Source organism: Acipenser ruthenus, chromosome 18, assembly GCF_902713425.1.
Source record: "Acipenser ruthenus chromosome 18, fAciRut3.2 maternal haplotype, whole genome shotgun sequence".
NCBI classification, from domain to species: Eukaryota; Metazoa; Chordata; class Actinopteri; order Acipenseriformes; family Acipenseridae; genus Acipenser; species Acipenser ruthenus.
The window spans coordinates 6,695,346-6,720,837 of NC_081206.1; the positions used below are offsets into that span (position 1 = coordinate 6,695,346).

The window sequence follows — 25,492 nt, forward strand, 5'->3', positions numbered from 1 at the left end:
CACAATCGGCAGCTGGCTGGTACCAGACTCCAAGGTCACGCCACAGTTGTCGCTGGCATCCTGTCACTGCATTGAAGGAAAGGATGCAGTGCAGCGAGATTAGACGCAGGTTTGAAACAGGTGCAGCCGCATTACACGTACTGTACTGCTTAACTGACAGGGTTCAATATGTTTCGATAGTCTATGTTACCCCTTTTGCACTCATAACCTGAAGATTGTTAACAATGAGAATTCTGTGATTTTTGTATGAAACTGTATTTAGAAATAATTTGTTACAACAAAGGTCTTTTGCAAAACGTAATTCAAACGTACGCAAGTGAAAGAGGATTCAAATCCAGAGGCCTTAAAATAAGGAATTTCCAGGGCTAAAGTTTTATGTGAAAATGCAAATGGTTTTCCAGTATCTATGCCAATAATAGTTACTAATAGTCTAGGTAAGACATGTCCTTTTTTTATTTGGGGAGTTTGCATTCTCTTCAGATGTTATCATTTTTATGTTATGATTAATAAACAGTGGCCGCATTTTTATTGGGTCGTAAACCACACTGGCACCATGAATGCTGTTATTCAATGCACAAGGAGAACACAAGCAAGGCATGCGAGGGGGTTTTACAGAGGAGGACATGCAATAACTTTATTCTCCGACAAGGACTATCACTGCAACAGGTGTGGCTACTGAACCGGGTAAGAATACAATCCCTGCACTTTCAAAGCAGGGAGAAGGGCTTGCAGGTACAGAACCATTCCTGTCATATCTGAGGAAAGCATATATGGGTTAGGCCTCAGAAATGATAGAACAGAGTGGTTGAGCTTCCCATATACCCTCACCCTAACCGTTAGGGGTATACAGGAAGCTCAAACACCCTGCTCTATTGTGAAGATCAAAACATTCAAGAACACAAGATCTTTTTTTAAACGCATTTCTTTTGCAGATACACGAGGGCAAGCTTAATCAATCATTTACGCATTGGAGCAGCCGAGCATACATTGCAGTCCCTGCTGGACATGCAACCTATTGAAGAATGCTATTGTATCTACATGTCCATCACCAGCCATCCCTTTGGGGGGTCCGAGGCAATACAGCTGTGGAAATCCATCTATTCTGCTACCAGCAGGACTGGAAAAGCAGTCTCGCATCGGTGTGGATGGCTTTCTAACTTCAATAGCCCCATCTTGTGGTTGATGTAGGGATTGGTAATAGTCGTACTTGTATTGTGTTGCATAGCGTTTGTTGTGTATTAATTGAGAACACATATTTTAAAATAATAATAATAATAATAATAATAATAATACAGTATACCACACATTTCATTAACATTTATTTTAAATTTACAAAAATCAAAAAAAACAACAAACATTTGATTTTCCATATCCTCAGGCACAATCTCTCTTTTACATTGCTTGTATTTTTTAATACAGTGGTACACAATGGGGAAAACCTGGTTTATCACACATAGCATTAACAGAAAAGCTAAAAACAAAACCACATTTGCGATTAATTATTACGCATGAAGTCAGCTCAAACCATTATTTATGCCCTGGTAATAACTATTTAACCACTAGCACACATCTTGTTTTTTACATCAAAAGCCACAGTAGCTCAACTATTCATAAAAAGAAGAAGCCTCTTTGCTTAAATTCTTGAATTGAGGATTGATACGAGGTTGTTGCTTTGACTCGACTACAGGAACGTGAGCTTCTACTACTTGCTTGAACTGATAGAGGAATAAAAAGTTGCCATCCTTATTATGAAGCTTGCATTTTTACATTGGATTCTCATACTGTATGAGGAGACTGTGCGTGATCAAACAGAACAATTACAGAAATTACATTTATCATTGTTTAACACATAGCCACATAGTACTGACAGACCAAAAATGTATTACACAATGTATTCATTAAAACTGATTTCTTAAATACCCGCACACACACACAAACATTCCACAAATATACCTGTTGTTAAAAACCACAACCTACAAACCAAAATATCTGTTTCTACACATTCAAAAAGTTGCACGCTGTTCAGAACATTACTTTACTACAGTAGGTTGAAATGTACATGTTTGTGGTACATTTTAGATACATCCAAGACACAAATACAAATTTGCCTTCTATCTTATTTAACCCATAATCCAGTACCCTTACATAGAATAAACCGGTCCTTACTTTTGAGACAGACTGGGGAAAATATAAAAGCACAAGTCCGATAGTGCCGGAGTTCAATCCAGTTTGTGAAGTCGAGCGGCGCGATCTGATTACTCTTCAATTGGAATGGTGAATCGCCTCAATCAACACCACTGACCAGCACCTCCTTGCTGTGGAGTGTTCAATTCCAATGACTGGTGTGTGCTGCTCCAAGGGCAGATTCCTAGCACTGCTCCAGTCCAGTCGTTTCCAATCACACAGATCCAGTTACACGTTAGTTTGTCTGTTGTTGTAAGGTAGGGTTGAAAGAAAAAAACCTGGGAATTCAACCTCTGACTCCTGACTGGTTCAATTGTTTTACTAGCATTGTCGCTGTTGAAACTGCATTTCTGCTGCCCCCTGCTGTTAATACATGGTATAATTAATGTTTCTATTCAACCAGATGACACTGCAAGCTTCTAAAGTAATGCACTTTCTTTTCTCCCTGCATCAAAGATGGACAGAAAGAAAGAAAGATAGAAAGAAAGGGTGCACATTTTACACTTCGATACGATCAGGTTTATAAATTCACAATTTACAAAGCCTCCTTTTCCATAACCATAAGTGCGTTTGAATCGCTAAAACATTCACTGTCACAATCGGTAGGTATGATACAAGATACTCATTGTAAGTAAAACAAGGGTGACCGATAACCAAGGTGATGGTGAACAAGTACAATCAAGTGGCTGTCATTTAAGTGAACAAGAGAAACAAGCGAATGACAGTTTAAGTTGGGAAGGTCAGGACTTTTAAAAACACACAGACCCCTGAGCGCCTGTCCTCTAATCATTTTGTTCCAGGCTGTAATGCTCTCCTATTTTAAGAACAAAAAATAGCCACACAGCTGTTCATGTTGCAAAACTGGAACGAAACTACTCTGTAGCTCATGTATAGGTCCTTCTCATTGTGTAAAATGGATTTCTCTTATTCCACCCCATTAATACAATAGGGAGTAAATTACAGACTGGAGCAAACTGCTTTAAGAATAGGCCCCAGTGGGGCTCAGCACAGGCCAGCTTCTGAAGATGCGAGACCGCATAGCATTTTCCAAACTTGTCAAAAGAAACCATGTTGCATCAGCATGCACAAGCCTGCATTAATCTTTCAATTTTTATATTTGAAATTCATCTGGGAAGACACAGAAGGATGCTAAATATGTCATTTTCAATGCACGACCAATTTTTATTTCAGGACCTGATGAAATATCAGCCTCCTAGAAAAATACGTTCATCCAGTAATCCCTTTAAGTTCACACCCAGAGAAACCATGGATACGATCACCAGGATCAAGGTGGAAAAGGCAGTAGGGGAACATCTATTTTTGGCAAGTGAACTATTTCAATACGACAGACCAGTAAAGAGGTCTAAGGAAGATGCAGCAGACTGGTAATACAGTCTTAGGAATCATTATATATCCCAACATTTTTATAACTTGCAGTACAAGACACAATGCATTTCATTCCTATAGCTTTTTAGTGTTGAAATGGTAATATAAAGACGTTTTAATTACGCACCGATCCCGTCTTTGTAGGATCTTTACAAACTGCTTAACAGAAAGAAAAAAAATAAAACACAGAAATGAATTCTCCAGGTCTCTTTGTAGTCTAACATGAGCAGAAAAATTAGTTTTTAAAAATTTAAAATCTTCACATTTTGTGCAACCCTTCCCTTCTTAATGTAGCTTTACAAACAGCAGTAAGGCTGTGATTACCGTAGCTTTACAATCAGCAGTAAATGCTGTGATTACAGCACACAGCGGCTGTTGAAGAGCTGTTCTATAACTGTAGGATCAGCGAGTGTGGAGATGTCGCCCAGGTCCTTGTCATTCCGGGCAATCTTTCGCAATACTCTCCTCATGATCTTGCCTACAAGTAAGAACAAGCACAAAGCTTACTTTATCCTTACAGCTCCCTTTTTTACGTACTCATCTTTGGTTTACTGGATTCAAACATTTGTATTCCTCATTTCTAATGTATATTGATTTTAAAACATGAATATAAAAATAGGCTTTTAATAAAAAAGTCTTTATATTGATTACTTAAATATATAGCAGGTATTTAACACCTACCAGACCGTGTTTTGGGTAATCCAGGTGCGTTCTGTATATAGTCGGGGGTCGCAATGGGTCCAATCTTTTCTCGGACTGAAAAAAAATAAAAAATGCTGTTTAGGTACGATAAATTCATAGGACAACAAAAAACATTTTGGATACGAGATGCTTTCTTTACAGGTAGTTCGAACATGTGTTCGATAATCTACCTTGTTTTTTGAGCCCTGCCTCCAGTGCTTTGGTGAACTCTTGCCCGTCTTTCAGCGTCACGAAGCAGTAAAGACACTCCCCCTTGACGTCGTGTGGGTGGCTGACGACGGCCGCCTCTGCCACCGCTGAGTGCTCAACCAGCGCAGACTCCACCTCCGCAGTGCTCAGCAAATGACCTGAACGCAGGACAGAGCTAAACACATGCTTCAGAGGCTTACATGGGATGATCTAAACAGTGACGGATCCAAATCCCACCATTGCTTTAGATCAACATTCAAATAAAAATCTGTAAAAACACATCAAGCCCAGTGGAGAGCCCCATTTTAATGATTTGTATTATTTATTGGTCCGATTTATAGGAAAACCTGCTGAAAGACCAAACAAATGAACACTGCAGTAGTGCAGAGTCCGTGTCAGAAAAACAATCGCTCACGACTTTCAAGCAGTCCCGGTGACTCACCAGAAACATTCAGCATGTCGTCTATCCTGCCAGTAATCCAGTAGTATCCATCCTTATCCCTCCTACAGCCTGAAGAAAATAAAAAAAACACATTTCATTAGCTATTAAAAAAAAAAAACACAATTTGATAAACCTTGGCTTTTTACAGCCGCACTTTGATGGACAGTAGACACAACATTATCCCAGTGGGATTACAGCAGATTGGTACTGGTGTACGCGGTATTGAGGACATGCAATCGCTCCAAATAATATCCCTCAACATCTGGAAAAGTTTACTGCATGAACTTGAAGGTCTCCAAAACATTTCCCTCCCCATTCTTACCATCTCCTGTAACATAGTACCCTGGGAATTTCTTGAAGTAGGTGGTCTCAAACCGCTGGTGGTTACCATAGACTGTCCTCATCACTCCGGGCCACGGCTGCTTGAACACCTGCAGCAATGGGCAAGAACAAAATCAATTAAAAAGACATTGAAAAAAGTGCAATGCTGTATTCATCCAGTAGGGGATGCTGATGAACAGGAAACCTTAGGCCTGTCGAGTTTACATCCTTCATGTCTTTACTGTATGTAAAGTGCATACAGGCTTGAATAACAAGAGCTCAAATTGATCTCAAGTGTAAACATACTAAAAGCTCCCAATACCATGATTTCCTCTCCACAGATAGAGTGGGCCAGAATTATACACCAGGGGTGGCCATACATAATTAATAGCTCCACCTGTATACTTGAAAAGACACTGCAAAAGGATTCCCACCCACCCTGTTCCAAAGCAAGAATTCCTAATCAGATTACCAGATATCCTTCAGCTTCTCCTTCCAGCTCCTCCCCAGATTCATTGAGGATGGCAGGAACCACTCCAAAGAAAGGGAATGACTGGAAAACAATAGGGCACCGCTGCTTTTCAAAAGAGCTCAGAAACACACCACACAAGGAATACAAAACAAAGACAATACTGAGATCTAAATACGGAGTGTTCGGACTCCTGAACCAAAGTTAATGATGCAATGCTATAGTGGAAATGCAGTGCTGAACCTTTCAATGCTAAACTGACTTTTTGAGCATCGTGCCGTTTTCTACAAAACACAAGCCCCTGGCACTGCCCCTTTATAGTGCTGCAGGCAGGAGCCATAGTTAGAGACTGTGCCGTTTGAATGGCATGCAGCTGAATTAAAAGCACAGCAGACCTTTGCAGTTACCCATAATGCCATGCGCCTGGAGGGGTTCCAGTTTGAGGGAGGTCAAGAGGTCAAAAATCGAAATGAAACAGGAGATTACTATCCTAGTCCTGTAAAGATATAACTATTTGACACCACCCGTTTAATCACTGGAACCCACACAGGGTTTTTACAGGCAACTGCGAAAAGCTGGCATTTCAAAGATAAAAAGAAACGTACCGCTGACCCTGGTTTCATGGGCGTGGCAGCAGGAAGAGGAGTCATCACATGGCCTCCCTAAAACACACGCAGCTTGGTTAGCACCGCCTGCACCAGGGGCATGATGCAGGTCTGAGGTTATGAGGTCATGGGCTCTGCTTCCCTCAGCAGCTGTCTCATCACCGACAGCATGGGAGGGACATTTAAACTTAGTGAACGTGGAAATAGAAAGGCCAACTGCATAGTCTTTGTGTATACCACACCAATTACACATACAGAGCGTCCTTCATGCAGAGGCATCCCGGGATGCTTTACAAAAATAGTTCCTACAAAGCTTAAACAAAAGCCTGATCAAAAATACCTTCAAATATGAACCAGCTCAGCACTGCTAATTATACTGGGAGGAGAATTCCAGAGCTGAAGAGCACAGCAGCTAAACGCCCTGGAGTTCTTTAATCAAAATCTAAGGACTGCCCAGAGAGCTGCATTTGCTGATCTAAGCCTAAGGGACATATGGAGTAAGGTGCTCACTCAACTAGACAGGTCAGAGGTCATCAATTGCCTTGCAAGGCAGAAACAAAACGTTTAAATGTCTCCTGCATCTTGTATCAGCTTCAATCTATTTAGTGATCTGAAAGACTAGCGAACAATAAATACATTGTAATACACAACAACGGAAGTAACACAAACGTGAATCAGTGTTTCACTTCTGAACCCAGCAAGCAGGACCTCTATACCTCTTGCATTTACTATAGAAACATTTACTAAAATTTAGACCTGTCATTGTTCAGTAAAAGCTAGTACGCGGATCAAGGCACCAGTTGAAACATTTGATTGAAGTTTCCGATACATTTTACCTTTTATTTTTGATTATTTAAAATTATGGATAAATTAGGTTCCCACTAATCTAATTAAACGTTTTCTGGCCTTTAACAAGTAAGTATTTTATAGTTTTACTGACAAAACAAGAAGTGTACATCTCTCCCCTCCCCTCCTCGCACTCACAGTCTCGGTCTGCCAGAAAGTGTCCACGACAGGGCACCTTTTATCCCCCACAATGTTGTAGTACCACAGCCAGGCCTCAGGGTTAATGGGCTCCCCGACCGTCCCCAGGATCTTCAGCGACTTGCGACTGTATCTGAGACACAGAAATAAAACAAATTACAATTATACAAAAAAAAAAGTTGGCTGCAACTTCAATCTTACTGAAAATAAACCAAAAACACAGGAAGGCTACGCGACAGAGGATATTACCATATGCAAGTACGTATATTTAAATGAGTTTTTTTTCTTTCTAATTTATTTGATCTTTTTAAATATGCTCTTACTTTTGGACAGGCTCATTTCCAAACTTCATGAGTAACCGGATGGCAGTGGGGGCGGTGTAGAACTTAGTGACTTTGTACTTGTCTACAATCTCCCAGAGTCGACTCACATCTGGATAGGTGGGGAGGCCTTCGAACTGAGGGAGAAAAATAAAACAGATCTTAGATCTGCACCAATCATAGTAGAAATGAAAGACCACTGCTGTTTGAACGACTGGTTTATGCCGGAAAAGTGACCGCTTGACCCGTTCAACGAAAAGCTAAACACTTTTAGGCTTGTAAATTGAGATCGTCATCACAGTGAAACAGATTAAACAAACATTTATATGTGGTTTCATTTCTGCTAAAATTAGAGCTAATAAATCACAACAAAAAATAACAAGGCTTACTTTATATTAAAAGCTGAGTTCACAGAAGGCGGAACTAAAAGAACGTAGCAAGCCTATATAAAGTTTTGTGTACTGTCTGGTAGTTGACCACACCAGGAGGCTACTAAGCCAGTGTCTGATAATCAGGGTTTTAGTGCAGCTAGAAAAAAATAAACAGCTACAGATGTATTTACCTTCTCTATCTTTTTTTAATCTAAACATGCTCAATATCCTGCAGTCATTTACTTTGTGGCAGTGCCCTGGACTGCAGCTTCCTGGTGGCCAGCTGAGGTTTCTAATTCAGTGTGGAATTGAAGAGGACCATGGGGGGGCACTGCATTCTCAAGGTGCACTCACCAGCACGCTGGTAGCCCCATTAGCGAGGGGTCCGTACGTGATGTAGGAGTGCCCTGTGATCCACCCGATATCAGCGGTGCACCAGTACACATCATCAGGCTGATAGTCAAACACATACTTAAACGTAGCCGCGGTGTAGAGGAGGTATCCTCCCACTGTGTGCAGTACACCCTGGAACAGAAAGAAATACATCTATTTCAGCAAGCAAGTGCGACCCACAGCACAGACCACACCACACACAGCTCTTTTATTAAATTAAAAAGAACCCGGAAATGAATGCCAATGTATGCTATATATGGAAAAGGAAATAAATAATATTGCAATATTATATAGGGCAGCAGTGTGGAGTAGTGGTTAGGGCTCTGGACTCTTGACCGGAGGGTTGTGGGTTCAAACCCCAGTGGGGACACTGCTGCTGTACCCTTGAGCAAGGTACTTTACCTAGATTGCACCAGTAAAAACCCAACTGTAAAATGGGTAATTGTATGTAAAAATAATGTGATATCTTGTAACAATTGTAAGTCGCCCTGGATAAGGGCGTCTGCTAAGAAATAAATAATAATAATAAATAAAATAATAAATAATAATAATAATAATATTGGTTATTTCTTTTATGGATTCCCTTTAAAGCTGTAGTAATACTATAGTAAAAAGAAGCCATGTTCTATTACTTCTCGTCACAAAGGGAGGACACCTACCTTCGGCTTACCAGTCGAGCCGCTGGTGTACAGTACAAAGAGGGGGTCCTCTGAATCGCACCATTCAGGATCGCACTCTTCAGGAGCGTCTTTCATCAGCTTGTGCCAACACAGGTCAACGTCCGGGTTCCAGGGAACCTGGAGTGCATCAACCGCTTAATACACAGAGCTGAATACTCTGTGCCGCCCAACACAAAGCGCAGTGGGGTTTTAATTCAACTGCCTTAACATTAAGAAACCAGCTCTGTTTCGGACACCTTTCCACTGTATTGTGTTTCGTTCATTTGTATGTCGAGAAAAACAACTAAATTAAAAAAATTATAATACATTTGTAATTATTCAGGCTTAGAGGAAACACAGTGTTGTACAGGGGTCTTGGAATAGGCTAACATAGCGTAATCTCCTAAAATAAATACAAAACTAAACAGTAATAATAGTTATTGTAAGTACTGTATTAATATAATATTAACACAGGTATCAAAATAAACAAAAAGCATGCAACACAGCTCTTTGTTAGTACTGTTAAGGGTGGAATCCGTAGTTTTAGAAGTAAAACGGGTACTCTGTCCAGTTGAAGGGTAGTTATTTTTGTGCATGATGATAAATGTTGCTGCAGTCGTGGTTTTCCTGCAGTGTCATTGTGGTACAGGATGACAAGTTGCCCTGTTTCAGGGCCATGAACTCACAATCAGCAATGGGCTGCATGGACAACCAGGGCACACACTCATTTGGAAATCCATTTCAGGAGTGGTTATTTCATCTGCTTGATGATGATTTACAAAGTGGGCATCCTTCCATAGTTTATATTTCTGTCACACTGCTTTATCAAAAAGGCAGACGGTTTGACGATAGTAAATTTAATTTTGGGGGTAAATTAGTTTGAAGGCTGTCATTAATCTGTGCAACACTCTTGAGTGGAAAGCAGATGAGTGCAGGAGGCTTTTGTAAACAGATGGGATTTTATTTTTGTTCGGTTTTACTTGTCTTGTCAAAAGTGGTTGAATGTTAAGGGGTTAGATTACAATACCGCCACTACACGGGTAGGGGAGAAGCGATAATGAAGCTATACCTAGTCTTCAGAGAAGCGGTCATGGTTAGGGCAAGACTGACTGTACCTCCCCAAAGTTAGAATTAAAAAATAAATAAAAAAATGTAAAAAGAAATACCTGGGGTTTGGGGCAGACTTTCTTTACTTTCTCACTCAGTTTCTCCTGCTAAAACGTTAATTAAAAGATGATTACACAAATTAAATTGATGAGTGGTAAAATGAAGTACCACAAATCAAAAGGCTAGGATTAAAATCAAAGTATGATAATGTATAGAATAAACATCCCTAAACCCACCTCTCCCCTTTGCAAAATAAAAATGTAAATGGATTGCGAAGGGAAAGAAATGCCACTGTAGCATGCAGCTCCTAACAGAATAAGTGTTTAATAAGGAACTCCAATGTACCTTCACAAAGTGTTACAAGTTAATAAAGGGAAGCAACTTACAGACAAGTTGCAGAACAGGTTTTTTGTTAAGTAAAAACATCTTTAATGCTATTAGATTCACTGGAGGTGAAAACCACATTATACAGACACATGTTTATTGTGTTATAGTTCACAACAGTGTAAAGCTAAAGAAACAGCACAAAATCAGACCTCTGTACTCGTCACCCGAGCTGGCTTTGAACCCAGGCCATGCAGTGATGTCTTAACTCTCTTTCCCCTACCGATCCCCCCCTCACCTGCACAATGTGACAGACTCTCTTGGTCGGAGGGGACTGTGAGCAGCATGATGACCCGTCCCAGCTGACCTCTTCTTTACACAGGTGCTTTACCACAATGCACTTCTTCACTAGGAGATTTCTGAAACCAAAATCACAATGTCCTGCTTTATCCCCCTTGGGAGAGTGGCAGGGTCCATACATCTGGAGTAACATGGAATTACAATCGGACACTAAAGACCATTACTGAATTTCCAATTTGAACAAATTATTTTTTTCTTCAGTCTTGTCACTAACTTAAATGTGTATTGCTCCATTTTAACAGGGGTCTTTTTGTAGGACACAACTTCTCACAAACGATGCTTACTTTTCTTTACATTTCTGGAGTGCTTCATCAGCTATCAGCTTCAAGTTAATTAGCTTATCGCCTCTGTAAAACCCATCTGAAATAAAAGGAGAGAAGTTAGTATCTGTTTTTATTTACATTTATTCAGACAATTGATCACAGTACATTTGTACTTTGTGGTTGATTCAGTCAGAAAATATACAGGGGTACTATATGGGGTCCAGGCAGTTTATTATGTTCAATAAAGAAAGTCATCCAAGAAAAAGATTCAGTATGAATAACTCGTAGAGCATTCATTAAACATCAAAATACGCTGGTATTTATAGGCTCTCTAGGACACTGAATATGTTGGTGGCTGAGAGGCTACAGATTTTAACTCCTTTGTTACAAATACAAATTAAAAGACGATTAACTGTATCTAGAAAGGCCACAGTGAATTCCTATCATGAAAAAGCACCCCTCATTTAAAATCACTCCCACAATTTGAAAGTTATTTACCAGCAGTGATGAGCAGGGCACAGTTTGAATCCAAGATTCGTTCACATAGAGATTCTGCAGAAAATCCTGCAAACTGCAAAAGAAAACGGAATTGCAGTAACACACAACAAAGCGCATTTCATGAGCGTTTTCCCTTATAGAGGAACCACCAAATCTGCCCAAAGCTGTTTGCGTAATACTGTAGTTACTTTTAATGAAAATGACTGTGTCTCACCACAATGGAGTGCACTGCTCCGATTCGGGCACAGGCTAACATGGCAACCACCAGTTCCACAATCATGGGCATGTAGATTGAGACTCGGTCACCCTTCTTCACCCCTTAACAAAATGCAGTTCACATGTATTAAAAAAAAACAATTCTAAAAACTAAAACAAAAGTAGAATTGTGAAATGCATCTTTAAGTGCACATGGTAGCCATAACATTTACACACTCAGTTATAACAGTAGTTAAGTCTTCAAGTACCTTGCGATCTCAACACATTTGCGAATCTGCACACCTGCAGCAGCAGTTCTCGGTAGGTGATTTTCATCTCATCTCCCGGTTCATTTCCTTTCCTGGAGAAAGACAAATGAAAACAGACCTCATTAGCAGCGATAAGCCAAGAACACAACACAAGACAGGTGAATCCCAGCTGCAAACAAACAGGACTGGATTCTGTAGCACACTACTGTTATCCTTGCTTAGCCTTTCCTATTGTTCCGCTTGCTTAGGACATTCTCAACATCCAAGTTCCATTCTGACTCGGCAAGCCTGAAGCAATTACTTACCCTTCCATGCACAGCGACCTCATATGGGAACGGATAAAAAAACAAGCTATTCTAGTCTTTATATGGAAGATACAAATGCAAGACAGCCACATATGAGGATGCAAATTAATATTACAATTTAACTAGGCAGATCTTGTGATCGTGGTTGTGTGTGGAATAAATTACCAGGGTCGCTGGAGTGGACATTTTTTAATCTCACATCTATTGGCAGTAACTCTGCAGTCAGCATTAAAATGTGTTTCAACATTCTTGGCAGAGGAGGTGTGGGCTCTAGGACCGTGTTAAAGGGCAGAACCTTCAGACAGAAGGACCACAGACACAATCTGAGAGCTACACAGGGGCTGAAAATGATCTAAACAGCAACCAAGCATTATAATACTGTAGCTGGAATGGGTTCATTCCAAACAGAGCAGGAGTCCTGAAATTGTTTCATAATCTTCTGTGTGCCAGTGTGGTTGTAAATCTCAGGAGATTTACACACCATGTACTTTGAGATGTTATTTAAAACAACAAACTGAAAGCTTGCAGAACTCTCTAAATAAGACCAGTTCTGCAGCCGTTTGAGCTTCATCATTAGAACTGTTCTTCCTGCCAAATTCAATCAAAAGAAGAAACTGGCAATCTGCCATTACAGCAGTTAATGCAAGCATGCTTAGGTTGACCACAGCCTTATTTTGTTCGAGTTTAAAATCATAGTGGAGCATCCAAACAAACGGGCTGAAAATATGAGCTTCTAGCCAGCTTTCAGTTTTTACAGTGCAGATATCCACAAACAAACCTACAGAATATCAAGGGAAAGTGTTGGGGATCGGCACAAACTGGGTTTCATCACGTGCTGTAATAATTAAAGTATACCTTGAAGTTGACAAATTCGTTTTTATTTCTTCTCTTTTCAGTGTTTGTTATTCTGCAAAATGAATTCACCGGTTCTTTCTGGTTTTGACAAAAAGTACTCTTCTTTTGTTTTGCTGTATTGGGGCATCCTGAATTTTTTTTTTTTAATCTGTGTTGTCAGAATCCCTCATTATAAATTATACTTTAGAAATAGAAATGAATAGGACAGTAGAAAGGTTTCATGGTTTACTGCTCACAAGTGTCAGTAAACCATTCTTTGGCTGCTGGATCAATTTATTTATATACATTGCACAAACTAAAGTGTCCTACACAACACATTGTCAGATCTGTATTTCACTGCTTGTCCTAAGAACACAGCGTACCTCTGTGCACAGGTCTGATCTGTCTGGATCATTTCCCAACTAATCTTTCAGACGAATTCAGCAGCAGACAACAAGCTTTCAGACTGAAAGCAAACATACAAATAAATACCGTCCAAAACATCTTTCAAGAAAAGCAAATCCATTATTAATTCTCCTTTACACCTTAAGTCAAAAACCCATTGTAACAGCTTTTTTAAAATAAAATATAGTGTTCATTAAGCCAAGGGTTGGGTGGAGGGGTGTGTATATCTGTCAGATAAGCAATGTAAACAGCACATTACATGGGAATAGCCTCACCTGACACTGTTTCCATCACAAACAATACAAAACTACCCCCAATCCACAGTACCACACACAAGCAGTTACAAAGGGGTATTTCCAAAACAACGCTTGTTTCCTTCCCTGAGCAGGTTTATCTGTAATCTTCAAACCAAAGTTTAGAAGACAAACAAGGAATCTGCCAGTCTGTGATGGAAAGGTCTTGGAGTGAGGTGGCTACCAGCGCCTCTGCAGAGCTTGGAAGGAAACAGAGTCTAAAAAATCTGATATTTATATCAACTCTTGTTTGTACAATAACAGTGAATGACCAAGGAACAACAATGCGTAGATTTCCATTCATCTCCAAAAAGGCCACAGTGCGTCCACTGGGAGACCCTTGTATATAAAAAAAAGGCTTCAAAGTATAGTGTACTACTAATTACATCCAACCTAAAAAGGACTCTGGCTCTGTCGAGATCCATTACTGCTTCACGTTAATCATCAGTATTGATCTATGCGGTCGGCCTACTTCACAGACAGAATTGTATTAATCACAAGAGCCTGTGTGGCGATTCCTTCTGTGCAATTAGTTTATCTGATTTTAAAACTAAGCAGATGCCTCTATGCCAAAAATAAGAAACCTTTCAGTATTCTGTTTGATTTCATTTACAGCAAATGCAATTACTGTATAAATTCGAGGCAACAAACACAGCATCTGTATAGGACGCTCCTTCAACAGCAATGCAATCCGTTTCCCTCTCTACCTTTTTTCCCCTTCATTAAAGTTCAATAGCTAAAAGTAACAACAGGGGTTAAAATAAATTGGAACACAAGTCGTCCTTGGCAACCAATGTATCATTAGGTCATCTCTTCTATGGGCTTCTCCCCTATTAGATGATTAATAAAAGTGCAGTCCGATGACCAAGCACATTAGAAACACACTCCATTTTCAGAGGCAGGTCCTCTAGTCAGTTGATTAACAGTTCCCCCTGGAATCCTAATACATACACCCCCTCAAGGACATACTGCGAAAACTGTCAACCAGCCTCCTCCCACTGGAGCTAAAGCCAACCATTTCAGAACTGTGCTTTGTGAAAGCCCTTCAACACTAAAAGAGTCCAAATGGTATTCTCCCTGCGCCTATTTACAGCACTACTTGTTCTGCCCGCGGTGAACCTGTCGTCACATCAACAGCACTGCTTGGAACATCTGCCTCTATACACTTGTACATAACCTCTACATCTGATACTAAAAAGTGTTTTCTGAAACAAATTGTCACACGTTCTTACCTCTGATGTGTAAAATGTTATGACAGCTCCTGGCCCATTACTTGACCATTTTTACCAGTTGCCCAGACCTCATTTTCACTTGCATTCAGGATAAGCCAATGTATCCTGCCACCACACTGCAACAGGTATTAGGATCCTACAAACTGTTGGGGACTCTGTGGCATCCTAACACCTGCTGCACAGGAAGTGCATCTACTGAACTGTTATAAATTAGTTGAGAAACTGTTTTTAAAAGCTTGGTTACTACACCTTTAACAGGTATCTTTAAAACAGGGAAACAAACAAGTGTGCTTTGTAAGAAAAAGCAACCTTTAATTTGTAGAACAAAAAAAGGTCTCCTTTAAAGAATTAAATGATGGGTTTGGAAGTCCGCCAGACCTACATGTTCAAGGACTCTATACTACTTATCAGAATCAGATAGGACACAAGGTAGACAAAACCAGGCTGCCTTTGCTTCAGGCTGTCGAAAGGAGCATAAAAGTTGCATTAAATCTGGCTGAGAAATCCATTGAATTCCATCAAAATGCACGACGTCTTGATGGAATGGTCCCTCCCTTAAGCATTCTACTCCAGCATTGTTTGCTAGGCAAAAATAAATGATCTTGACAGCCATGGAAGGCACTTGCACAATGTTCTGGTCTATCATCTCCTTTAACTTTCCTGAATTCATACTGCACATCAGAAGATAACAATATAGTATATATGAAGTATGAATGTTTTTGCTGTTTATTGACAAGCCAATGAAACCAATGGGATTACAATTTGTTTTTTTGCTGTATATGCAATACTAGTCCTAGTTTGTATTGTTTCTTCTCTTCTATTGTAGGTATTTGCATGCAAGGTATGTGTTGCAACACTGCTGAATAAGCAGTCATGTTAAAAGATGCAAGAAATGCATTCACGCTCACTGCCCAATGGATGCAATGAACAGACACACAAGCACCTATGTGGTAGCCCCACAGATAGGACAGCAGTTGTCAACAAGATTAAATAGAGACAGTAAACCAGCCTCATCGGTTGTCCCTCAACATTACCATTCAAATGTTGCCTATGAATCAAATGCATTAACCCTGACTCTACCTACCACAAGAACGCTATCTTATCCCCAAGCTTTCTCTCCTTGACGTTCCTATCCAGGACATTGTAGCAGATGTTGGTCGTGGCTCCTTCCATGCATTTGATGTAGATTTTTCCTTTCGTCACATCGAAGTTATAATCCAGGAACTGACCTCTGTGCTTGCTTTTCCAGTAGAATTCTTTGGCAATGTCACCCCAGAACTCTGCATGAAACAAGCACAAATCTTTGAGATAGGCGCCTATGGGAGGACAAGAACAGTGAAGATCTTACTCTGACCACGTCAGGTTTGACGTGCAAGTATAACCCACTTGTGACTTAACAGAAGAGCTGTTCATCTTTACAGATTAACCATGCGAGTTTTCTTCTTAAAAAAATTGCCATCGAAATAATAACACTTCAAGTTACATCAAGTCAGTTTAAAAATATCCTTTGGCTTCATGCCACTATTTAGAGGCTAATGCAATTTCCTGAAAGAACTGGGATCCCAGCCCAAATGCAGCTTGGGACATGGCACCCTTGTTAGCATTATCAAAATGAGTTCTGTGAAACAATGAACATGCGGGGAGCTGCACTTACTGTAATCATAACCATTTAAAAGAATGTAATACACTGCTTGGAAAGTGACTGAAACAAAAACCTAGTCTATGCTTAGGGGAAACTATGAAATAAGGTTGCCAACAAAGGTGTGATGATTAGCAGTCTCTGATCTACAGTACCAATCTTACACATACATTACTATTGCCATGTTCAATGAACCAATAATCATACAATGTAAATATTCACAACCCACTTCAAAGTGACAACACAGCTCAAAGGTTTACAAAGAAAAACATACAGTTTAGCAGGATTCTCTCAATGGCCTAGACTTCACAGACAGCAGCTACTGATTGAGTGATTGATGTAAAATATGTCCATCAAGATTAGCGTCCTAGGAAGTAATCAGTAAATGACCCAAGGATTGTACATTACCTAGATTTTTTAAAAAAAAACGGACCTTTAAGTGTATAACTAAAGCTATCTCTGTTAGTAGTTTGAATCTATACCGATCTGCAGTATGAGAAAGGGAGCTAGCCTGTTTGTATCAACATGTGGGTAATGTACAGGATGTTATGCAAATTCACATTTCTTCTCTCCAGCTCTCATGTAAATAAGTGCAATGTATGTTTGGCATGCACTGCTACATAGAGCACCTACACTAGACAGCGCTCGATGCTTAGTTAAACAGTAGGTATACTGTAGCTCTACAGTCCTTATTCACAATCACTCTATTATTACTCTTTTAAACAAACGTTGAGGATCACGGTCGCATTCAAAGCCCCTGCATAATTTGCGTCCAAAGTGAGCGTTTCGAATGTAGAGGGGGGGCAGGAGTTAGGTCGGGTTGCGACACTTACTAAAGTCACAGTGCCAGCATTCAACACTGGCCCACAGCAACATTTGCCCTTCTAAATGAACGACCAATGCATATGTTTGAATTCAAAGACATTTCCGATAACTGTTATTATTACGAGAGCAACAAGCAAAACCACAAATAAATAAACAGAAAGCATTAAATAAGTGGATCGTTAGAATACAGTGTTCTTAATACGAATGCAGATGCAACTCACCTTCAGGATTGTCAACTGATTTCAAGTAAAGTTCTTTGTATTTTTGAAAGCTGGGCACATGAGCTGCTTTGACCAGTTCTTCTGATGCATGGTACACGTCTCCTTGGGGGAGGCAGTTTGGAATCATTGTTGTTTTTTAATTTTTTAATGTTTCTGTTTTAAAAAGAAGAAAACGTACAAGGATGTTTTGCAACGGAGTTGAAGATATTCAGCGGCTTTTTAAATAAAATATGTAGTTGTTATAAAAAAAAAATTCAAACAAAGAAACGCGCCCAAGTTCATACAGAAAACCCACCAAACAACACTTCCTTGTTTGTATTAAAAAAAAAAAAAAAAAAACAGTCGAGAATTAAAAAGAATAAAAAATAGACAATGCAAACCTTACGCTAAGGTTACAGGGAGCAAACCCAAAGACATACACTGAAAATAATGTATATGCGATTTAAATACGACAATAATATATATTCTACAATAAAAAAGTAGTAAGTGCACGCTTGTCAAAATGCCCTTGACAAGGCTGATTTACGTTACGGCCACATGTGTGTGCTTTTTCTTTGCGATTTTGCTATTTTTATAGCAATATTTAAATATCGCACATTAAAAAAAATACTAATAGATCTAGACAGTTTGCACACGAGCCAAAGCAGTAGCTAACCCAGTACTGAACGCAGGTCTGTGACTGAAACTGTTTTTTTAAACAGCAGTGTTGTCTCTTAATTTAGCCGTGCCATTCCCCACCCCTCGCTGTCTCAACTCAGAAGCACAGAACACAGTGTGGGTAGACAATTTGTTGTGTCTGCCCTCAAAGGGGCGTGACTTCTTATTCCCAATCAAACGGCGAGTTTACTGATGACGGATCCAATTTTAAAACGTCTCTTAAAGGGCCAGTACTTGTTTTTGCAATTTCATGCCTGACACACTATTCAAATTGTACAGTGTACTTCAGCGGTGACCGTGAAAATGGCAGCACCGGTTCTATTCGACTTCTCTACTGACTTGTCGGATTATTATTATTTATATCTGAAGCACTGTAGTTTATGATGCAATACCGGTCTGGTATTGCTACAGTATAAATAATATGTCCTTTATGAGTAACAGCACGTGGGGCAGGATGGATGGGCTGCAAATATTGTTCGTGTGCAGCACGTTCATCATTTTTTTGTTTAACTGCACAGTGAATACTTTGGTAAAGCACAGTAACTATAACTGTATCTGTATGGTGCAAAATGCTTATTCAAAATGGTATGACGAAGCGTGCACTGAGTACTGCCTACATGTAGAGATGGTACCAGGCAGTGATCAGTCACAGAACAACATCTCTGTTCATTGTTACCCTGTGCTGCCCTTTCTTTTGATGTGATCTGCACTGGAACAGACATGCACAGCTTTCCTCTGGCAGTGTTTCTGCAGTTTCAGGAAACATTTACCCCAGAGTTTGCACTGTGCAGCTGTCTTGGTAAAAAGCAATCATTTCCTGAAAGAGACCCAACTTAGCATGTGCAGATTTCCTTAATAAGCAAAATAAACATTTCCCTGGATAAGGGAAATACATGCTCTTCCATATTTGTAGAGGATATCTAATGCCTGTGCCATTAGAGCATGGCAACCATTGAAGACAACCACTAATTGGCCAACTGGTGAATTATTTTCACCAATTACATGTTAGTTTGTCCGAATTATGTTATGTGTGGATGCCAGCTGTTCCAATAAACTGTTCCATTGGTTAAATAATATTAGTAAATGTCACAGGATGATCATCATTTTAACATGTATTAAATTCATGATTACAATTTTGCAACAGGAGATTATATAGATTATATAGTTTGACCTTGATCGTTCAACCCATATTTTGCATTTGCAATGGACTTTACAACTCCATTATAGGAAAAAAGAAAACTGCAATGATTCAGTCCACACTTCAGAAAAAAATAACTAAAACGAAACAGAATTTTATAGTATTCTAACAAGCTCCATCTTCTAGATCAAATATGTATGCGTAGCTGGCATGCACAAAGCTGTCATACACTTGACAGCCAGACCAATGCACGGCATTCAGTTTGTCAAGCCATATAGAAAAAGAAAAGTGGGCAACCCTGATTTCAATAGAAAGGCTTTCTCTTAGCATGCAGAGTGGCTATTAAAAAAAAACAATGCTGCCACTCAGCACTTTTCTGCAGAACTCCTGCTCATCTAAAATGCACTTCATGTCTTTTATTGGCCTAATTTAAGTTTTAAAGTTGTGTTATGTGACTAAGAAGTCACATGAGTTCAGTACCATTACTAATTATTAAACAGGTTTACCTTTTGTACTGTTGCCTTAGAGTAGATCACACATATTCAATGATATATATATATATATATATATATATATATATATATATATATATAGCTAAATACTGTACAATCAAGATTCAATTCCTTATTGGAAATTAATGCCTTAATGACCTTTTGACCTGATCAATAAAGGAGCACTGACCTTTTGATCAAATTAAAAACGAATAAATACAAAGGAAGAATCATTATACAAAATCAGAACCATAATTAATTGTCATGATTTTTTATTGTTTATGTGTTCCATTACAAATTATGCATACAGTATAAACATTTTTAATGAAAATGTCAAGCTGAAAAGCCTACACAAAAGATCTGTTAACATGTTTTCTATCTTTAAAACATAGAGTTGTTTCAAACTCGATAGCATCTTGAATATGTTATTCGATGTCATGCATGTAACTTACTATACACGACAATAAAACAGTGCTTCTGTGCTAACCTTTGAAGGCTTAAATGAACGAATAAGAAGCTAAACGACACAGTGTTTAAATCGGATGGCACGCAACTTCTGTGGAAGCCTTCCTGTCAAAATCACACTGACACATATCTTGTGTGTGCTGGATGAGAACGTCTTTCCTTGACACTTTGATGAACAGCTGACAGGTTGAAGCTAAACAGAGTATGACTGAGCCAGGGGTCGAGAGAGGGAGCCATCATTCACCCGATTCTGCACAGAATTGCAATAAAGATGAATAACAATTGTATGTAACAGCCTCTGTATTGATGGGATTTGTTATACAGTGGTGTTTTAATTACATTTACATACACTTTATTCATAAAATACAATTGTAATAAGTTTTAAAAGTTTCTGTCTGGTTGGTAAATGACAGGATGATATGATGAGACATGGTATGGTCTTGGAACAGTTAATGCTATAATGTAATAGACAAAATACAATACCGATTTCTTTTCTAGTTTATAGTCTTCAAGTATTTGTAAAAGATATTATGAAGACATGATTCTTATTCTGTGTTCCATCGTTTTATGGAATTATTGTCTTAGTTGCAACCACTTCCTTTTAGCTAACCTAGGGCAGGCAGCACAGGTGTGTTAAAAGTGAATGTTTAACTGCTTTTATAACACACTGCACAAATGAGTTGTCATACTGTACATGAGCAATTCAGCATGTGTTATCAGTAGCATTTGAAAAGGATCAATGTTCAGTGATAGCACGGGGAGTTCAGACTGAGACTGTGAGCATGAGTTAAAGAGGAATACATACAGTATATTTATTACAATATTATATTTTGTATTATGAAAAAATATTGTGGTGGTGGATCCCAGTTACTGTTCTTTACGCCTTTTCAATTCAAATACACTGGATACAATGTTTATTTAGGGAGCTTAAAAAAAAACCTCTAATGAATAAATCTTGTATGCTAGGACCCAAATGTCTGCTAGCTCTGCTGTGCTTGCAAAAGCGTTGACTTTCACTCCGTCACAGCGGCCACTTAGGTCTGTCATGAAACAAACTCCATGGAGTTTAATTTGACTGAAGTTGTGATGCGTACATTATCTTAAAAAAAAATGTTGTCAAACGGCAAATGACGCGTAGCCTATCCAATGCCTTTAAGGAAGTGATGTGCGCATTCATTTTAACAACGTTTTAAGAAGCCATTCAAAGTCAAGCACGCTGGTCATAAAACTTTCAACAGGTAATGAGTTTTTTTGACATTTTATTTCACATGTGATAAAACGGGAAAAGGGAGTGTGATGTAGCATTTGATTTCACTGGGGATGCCCACGCGTTAAGCTGCAGACTAGGTTTAACGTGCCATAATTAATTACAGGTCTAACTTCCTTTCTTAACAACCGCTATATATCAAGATACTAATTTGCTAATATTTTTTGCAATTCAGAACACATGGTTATTTTTTATTTTTAGTTAGCATAATTGTTTAAAATTAGTTGAATGTCGGTATGAATGTACAATCGTGCGAAAAACTACCACGAACGGACATCAAAGTGGTTACATTTCCGTGTGTATTAGTGATCACGCGTCATATGATTCTAGGCATGCGCTACATTTTAAAGATGTTTTTTTTTTTTTTTAATCACACACCAGTACCATATTGATATCAATTAGATATCAAAGTTATATCACTGAAATATATCTAAATATATTTGTATGCTTTTGGACCACAATGTTTGACGAATATATGTTAGAAAAAAAATACCGAAGTATAAAATATGTAAAAATATGGAAATAGCCTACTAATGGCTGTACAGTAGCTGACATTGTTCTGTCATTGCCCGTTATTAAAGAAGCGTTGCATTGCAGTGTAACTTTTCATTGCTGTAAAAGATAGTTTGATCAGTCCAATCGCATTTCTAATAGTTACCAGCTCACACAAGCAGGTAGAGACCCTCGACGTGTAATATTTCATCTCAAGGATTAATAGCCCTTGTGTTCCCCTTTTTGCAGGATGATTGAGGATTACCACCTGTCCGTCTTCACGAACATGCTTGGAGTTACTGTGATTTGTGATTTGTTGTGTTAAAATACAAAGCGTTTCTTAAGTACACGTTTAATTGTATTTTATTTTATCTTTACAGTTAAGTATAAACTAGAACCAGCCCAAACTTGAAAAGCTGCCAACTGGAAATATGTTTGTCCAAGACATCATGAGGAATACTGTTAAAGAACTGCAAAAAGAGTAAATTATTATACATACTGTATATTTTTTTGTAACCTCTTTTTAAATAAAGAACGACTACGTTCAGTGTGCACTGTTTGTTTGTTTGTTGAGTACATGTTTGTTATTACCTGTAATTTGAAAATAAATAAAAAAAACATTGTAAATGTTCAAGTCAGAGAAAAATAGGATATCAGCCTTTTTTTCTATAAACAAAACCCATCCGTAATGCATTTCCTCATTAGTTACCATAGTTTTGGTTGCTTGTGATACTGTGTCATTTTGTATTTGTTCTACGTTATAAATGAGTAATTAGATGTAAACAAAGTAACACAGTAATGTATCTGCATACATGCTGCTGAGCTCAATGCTAATCAAGAGGAACACCCGCCTGAGCGAGCAATATTCTGATAACATCGACTGTGCGCCTAAAATGCACTTAATAGCACAGCCAGGGAGGGGTGTTCAGACATTCACACAGACTGTATGCACAGATTGTACAGAGGCACTGAACGAATGATTCCAAAGGGAGGTGTGTCTGAATGGGTGGGCTCTTACACGCCGTCAATCCAAAATATTAACTTTTCTGACACCCTGGTGTCATTTTGTATTTGTTATACCTTAAACAATGTGTTTTTAATCTTTAATACAACATCTGCCCTAAATAGAATAGTCGCTGCGGGATGGGGAACTTGAGACATACTGTGCAACACTGTCAGAATTATTATTATTATTATTATTTATTTCTTAGCAGACGCCCTTATCCAGGGCAACTTACAATTGTTACAAGATATCACATTATTTTTACATACAATTACCCATTTATACAGTTGGGTTTTTACTGGAGCAATCTAGGTAAAGTACCTTGCTCAAGGGTACAGCAGCAGTGTCCCCTACCAGGGATTGAACCCACGACCCTCCGGTCAAGAGTCCAGAGCCCTAACCACTACTCCACACTGCTGCAGAATGCTTACATTGCACTACTGTGTATGCAGAAACAAGGACAAGACCATGTATATTATCCAAAGACAAAAATGTTACAAACCTACAGAAAGACTCGGTACGCAGAATGCTGTTAAGACCGAAACACCTGCTCAAGCTAACTGTGCGCTGCTCTTCTCCACTAGATGGCGACACAGTTAGAGTCTCGGCAATTTTGCTGTGGCTGGTTTCCATCTTTCATTGCAGTCTACTCCTCTGTTCCTGTTTACGTTATATTTTTATTTTTTCCTGAAGACGGATTTAGTGAACATTTTAAAACAGTGTCATTATTATATTTGAAAATCGAAAACTATAACGGTATACCTTGAATGAATAAGTGAATTGAAGCGTTTTATTAAATAAATTCAGTGACATCAGTCTTAGTACTTCTAGTACCATGACAAAGCTGTAAATAGTAGAATTTGTTGAAACTGCCGAACAAGACCCCGTTTTCAGTTAGTGATTATGGAGTCTGCGTATGAAGCCTTTCATTCGTATGATTTTGAAAAAGACGAGAATTTCAAGAAGGGTATACGCAGTCTGAGTGACGTGACCAGCAGACAGGACGAACAGCTGCTAAGAATTAAAATGTTCTATTACAACAGGTAGGTACATCCGGTATTTACAATATGTATGCATTTGGGGCACTTATATGTTGGTAGCGTAGGCATTTTCTACATCTGCGCTAACGTCCTAGAGAAGGTTTTTATTTCGAGGTACAGTTCATCATGTTTCTGACGCATAAAAAGTTGCAGATTTCAAATTTTGTTTGGAAATGAGAGTGTTTCTGATTTTATTTTTTTATGTGTAACGATAAACAGTGTTATAGATTCCTATCACGCTGGATGGTTCTTGGATATACAATGGAAAGATTCCACAAAACATTGTGTCCTGAAATGTGCATGAGACCCCTTATACAGTACAAGTATCTAACTATACAAAGACATTTTGGAGTAATAAACTAACACAACTTGCAGTAGAAAAAGTCTTTACTAAAATCTCTTGATTTTTAAAGGTTTATCCGGCCCGTTGACCTAAAAGGCTACAAGCAGTGGCTCTCATCCCAGCCGCCCCAGTCTGTGTCCCAGACAAGCCAGCAGTGTACAGCTGAGGAGCTGTGGCAGGCTTGTAACAAGCTACAGCTGAAGGATCTGTCGGTTCAAGACAGTGACAGTTCCACAGGGGATCAAGGGGGGTGCACCAGGGAGCTCCCAGTGAAAGTCCAGCACGGAAATGGGAGTTATACAGTTGCCCCAGACTCCGAAGTAGGAGAGCAGGACTGTTGCCTCTCATTTGCAGAGGTTTTTCAGATGATACAGTCAGGTCAGGATATTCCCGGAGTCCAGAAACCTAACATTACTGCGTGCAATCACAAGCCGACTGCCTCGCAAATGAATAGAAAACCTAAGCCTTGGGAAAAGAAATCCTGATGCCCTGAGACTGGAGACTGAGCTTACTCCAGAGATCCCTTCCAAGTTTTACTGTGGGCTGTACTCCACGCACCTGAGCTTGTGAACTGTTTGCAGTGGATCTGTTTAAGCTCATAGGTCAGGAGTGGTCAACCCTTGTCCTGGAGAGCCACAGTAAAGTAAAGCCTGGAATAGCTCAAACTATGCACACCTCAAATCAAGGATGAATGATGACTTATTCTTGGGTGTATACAGCTCTGCGTGCAGCATGCTACGTGCCATGTGTCTCCGAGGCAGCAGGAGTTAAAGAGTAAGTAGCGGGGTTCTGAAAAATACA

At 39.2% G+C, this 25,492-nt stretch overlaps 1 protein-coding gene and 1 long non-coding RNA gene across 3 annotated transcripts; one reads left to right on the top strand and one right to left on the bottom strand.

Moving 5' to 3' along the window:
- Positions 1-1,306: 1,306 nt before the first annotated feature.
- On the bottom strand, positions 1,307-18,613 carry LOC117422690 (acetyl-coenzyme A synthetase, cytoplasmic-like). Of its 2 annotated transcripts, XM_058991020.1 has the most exons (19): positions 17,796-18,613; positions 16,195-16,390; positions 12,042-12,133; positions 11,792-11,895; positions 11,578-11,650; positions 11,101-11,176; positions 10,755-10,875; positions 10,192-10,239; positions 9,026-9,163; positions 8,328-8,498; positions 7,606-7,739; positions 7,283-7,415; positions 6,299-6,355; positions 5,697-5,777; positions 5,226-5,334; positions 4,904-4,972; positions 4,443-4,619; positions 4,252-4,326; positions 1,307-4,048 (listed from the first exon to the last, which is right to left on the bottom strand). In XM_058991020.1, the coding sequence occupies exons 1-19, from the start codon at positions 17,920-17,922 to the stop codon at positions 3,927-3,929; spliced, it is 2,103 nt and encodes a 700-aa protein (XP_058847003.1). In that variant the 5' UTR covers positions 17,923-18,613; the 3' UTR covers positions 1,307-3,926. The 2 variants fall into 2 exon arrangements, with proteins under 2 accessions (XP_058847003.1, XP_058847004.1); XM_058991021.1 differs by lacking the exon at positions 10,192-10,239.
- Positions 18,614-21,728: 3,115 nt separating this feature from the next.
- LOC117433476 (uncharacterized) lies at positions 21,729-22,864 on the top strand. Its single transcript, XR_009307614.1, has 2 exons — positions 21,729-21,784; positions 22,555-22,864. It is a non-coding gene; the product is annotated as an uncharacterized LOC117433476 (long non-coding RNA).
- Positions 22,865-25,492: the final 2,628 nt, after the last annotated feature.

What these genes read in the sequence shown, in the direction of transcription:
- LOC117422690 (XM_058991020.1), bottom strand. Translation starts at nt 17,922, where the DNA reads ATGATTCCAAACTGCCTCCCCCAAGGAGACGTGTACCATGCATCAGAA. An exon ending in CTCCAGAAATGTAAAGAAAA is followed by an intron (nt 10,876 to 11,100) that starts GTAAGCATCGTT and finishes TTTTGGTTTCAG; the next exon opens with AAATCTCCTAGTGAAGAAGT. An exon ending in GAGAAGCTGAAGGATATCTG is followed by an intron (nt 5,335 to 5,696) that starts GTAATCTGATTA and finishes CCATTGCTGCAG; the next exon opens with GTGTTCAAGCAGCCGTGGCC.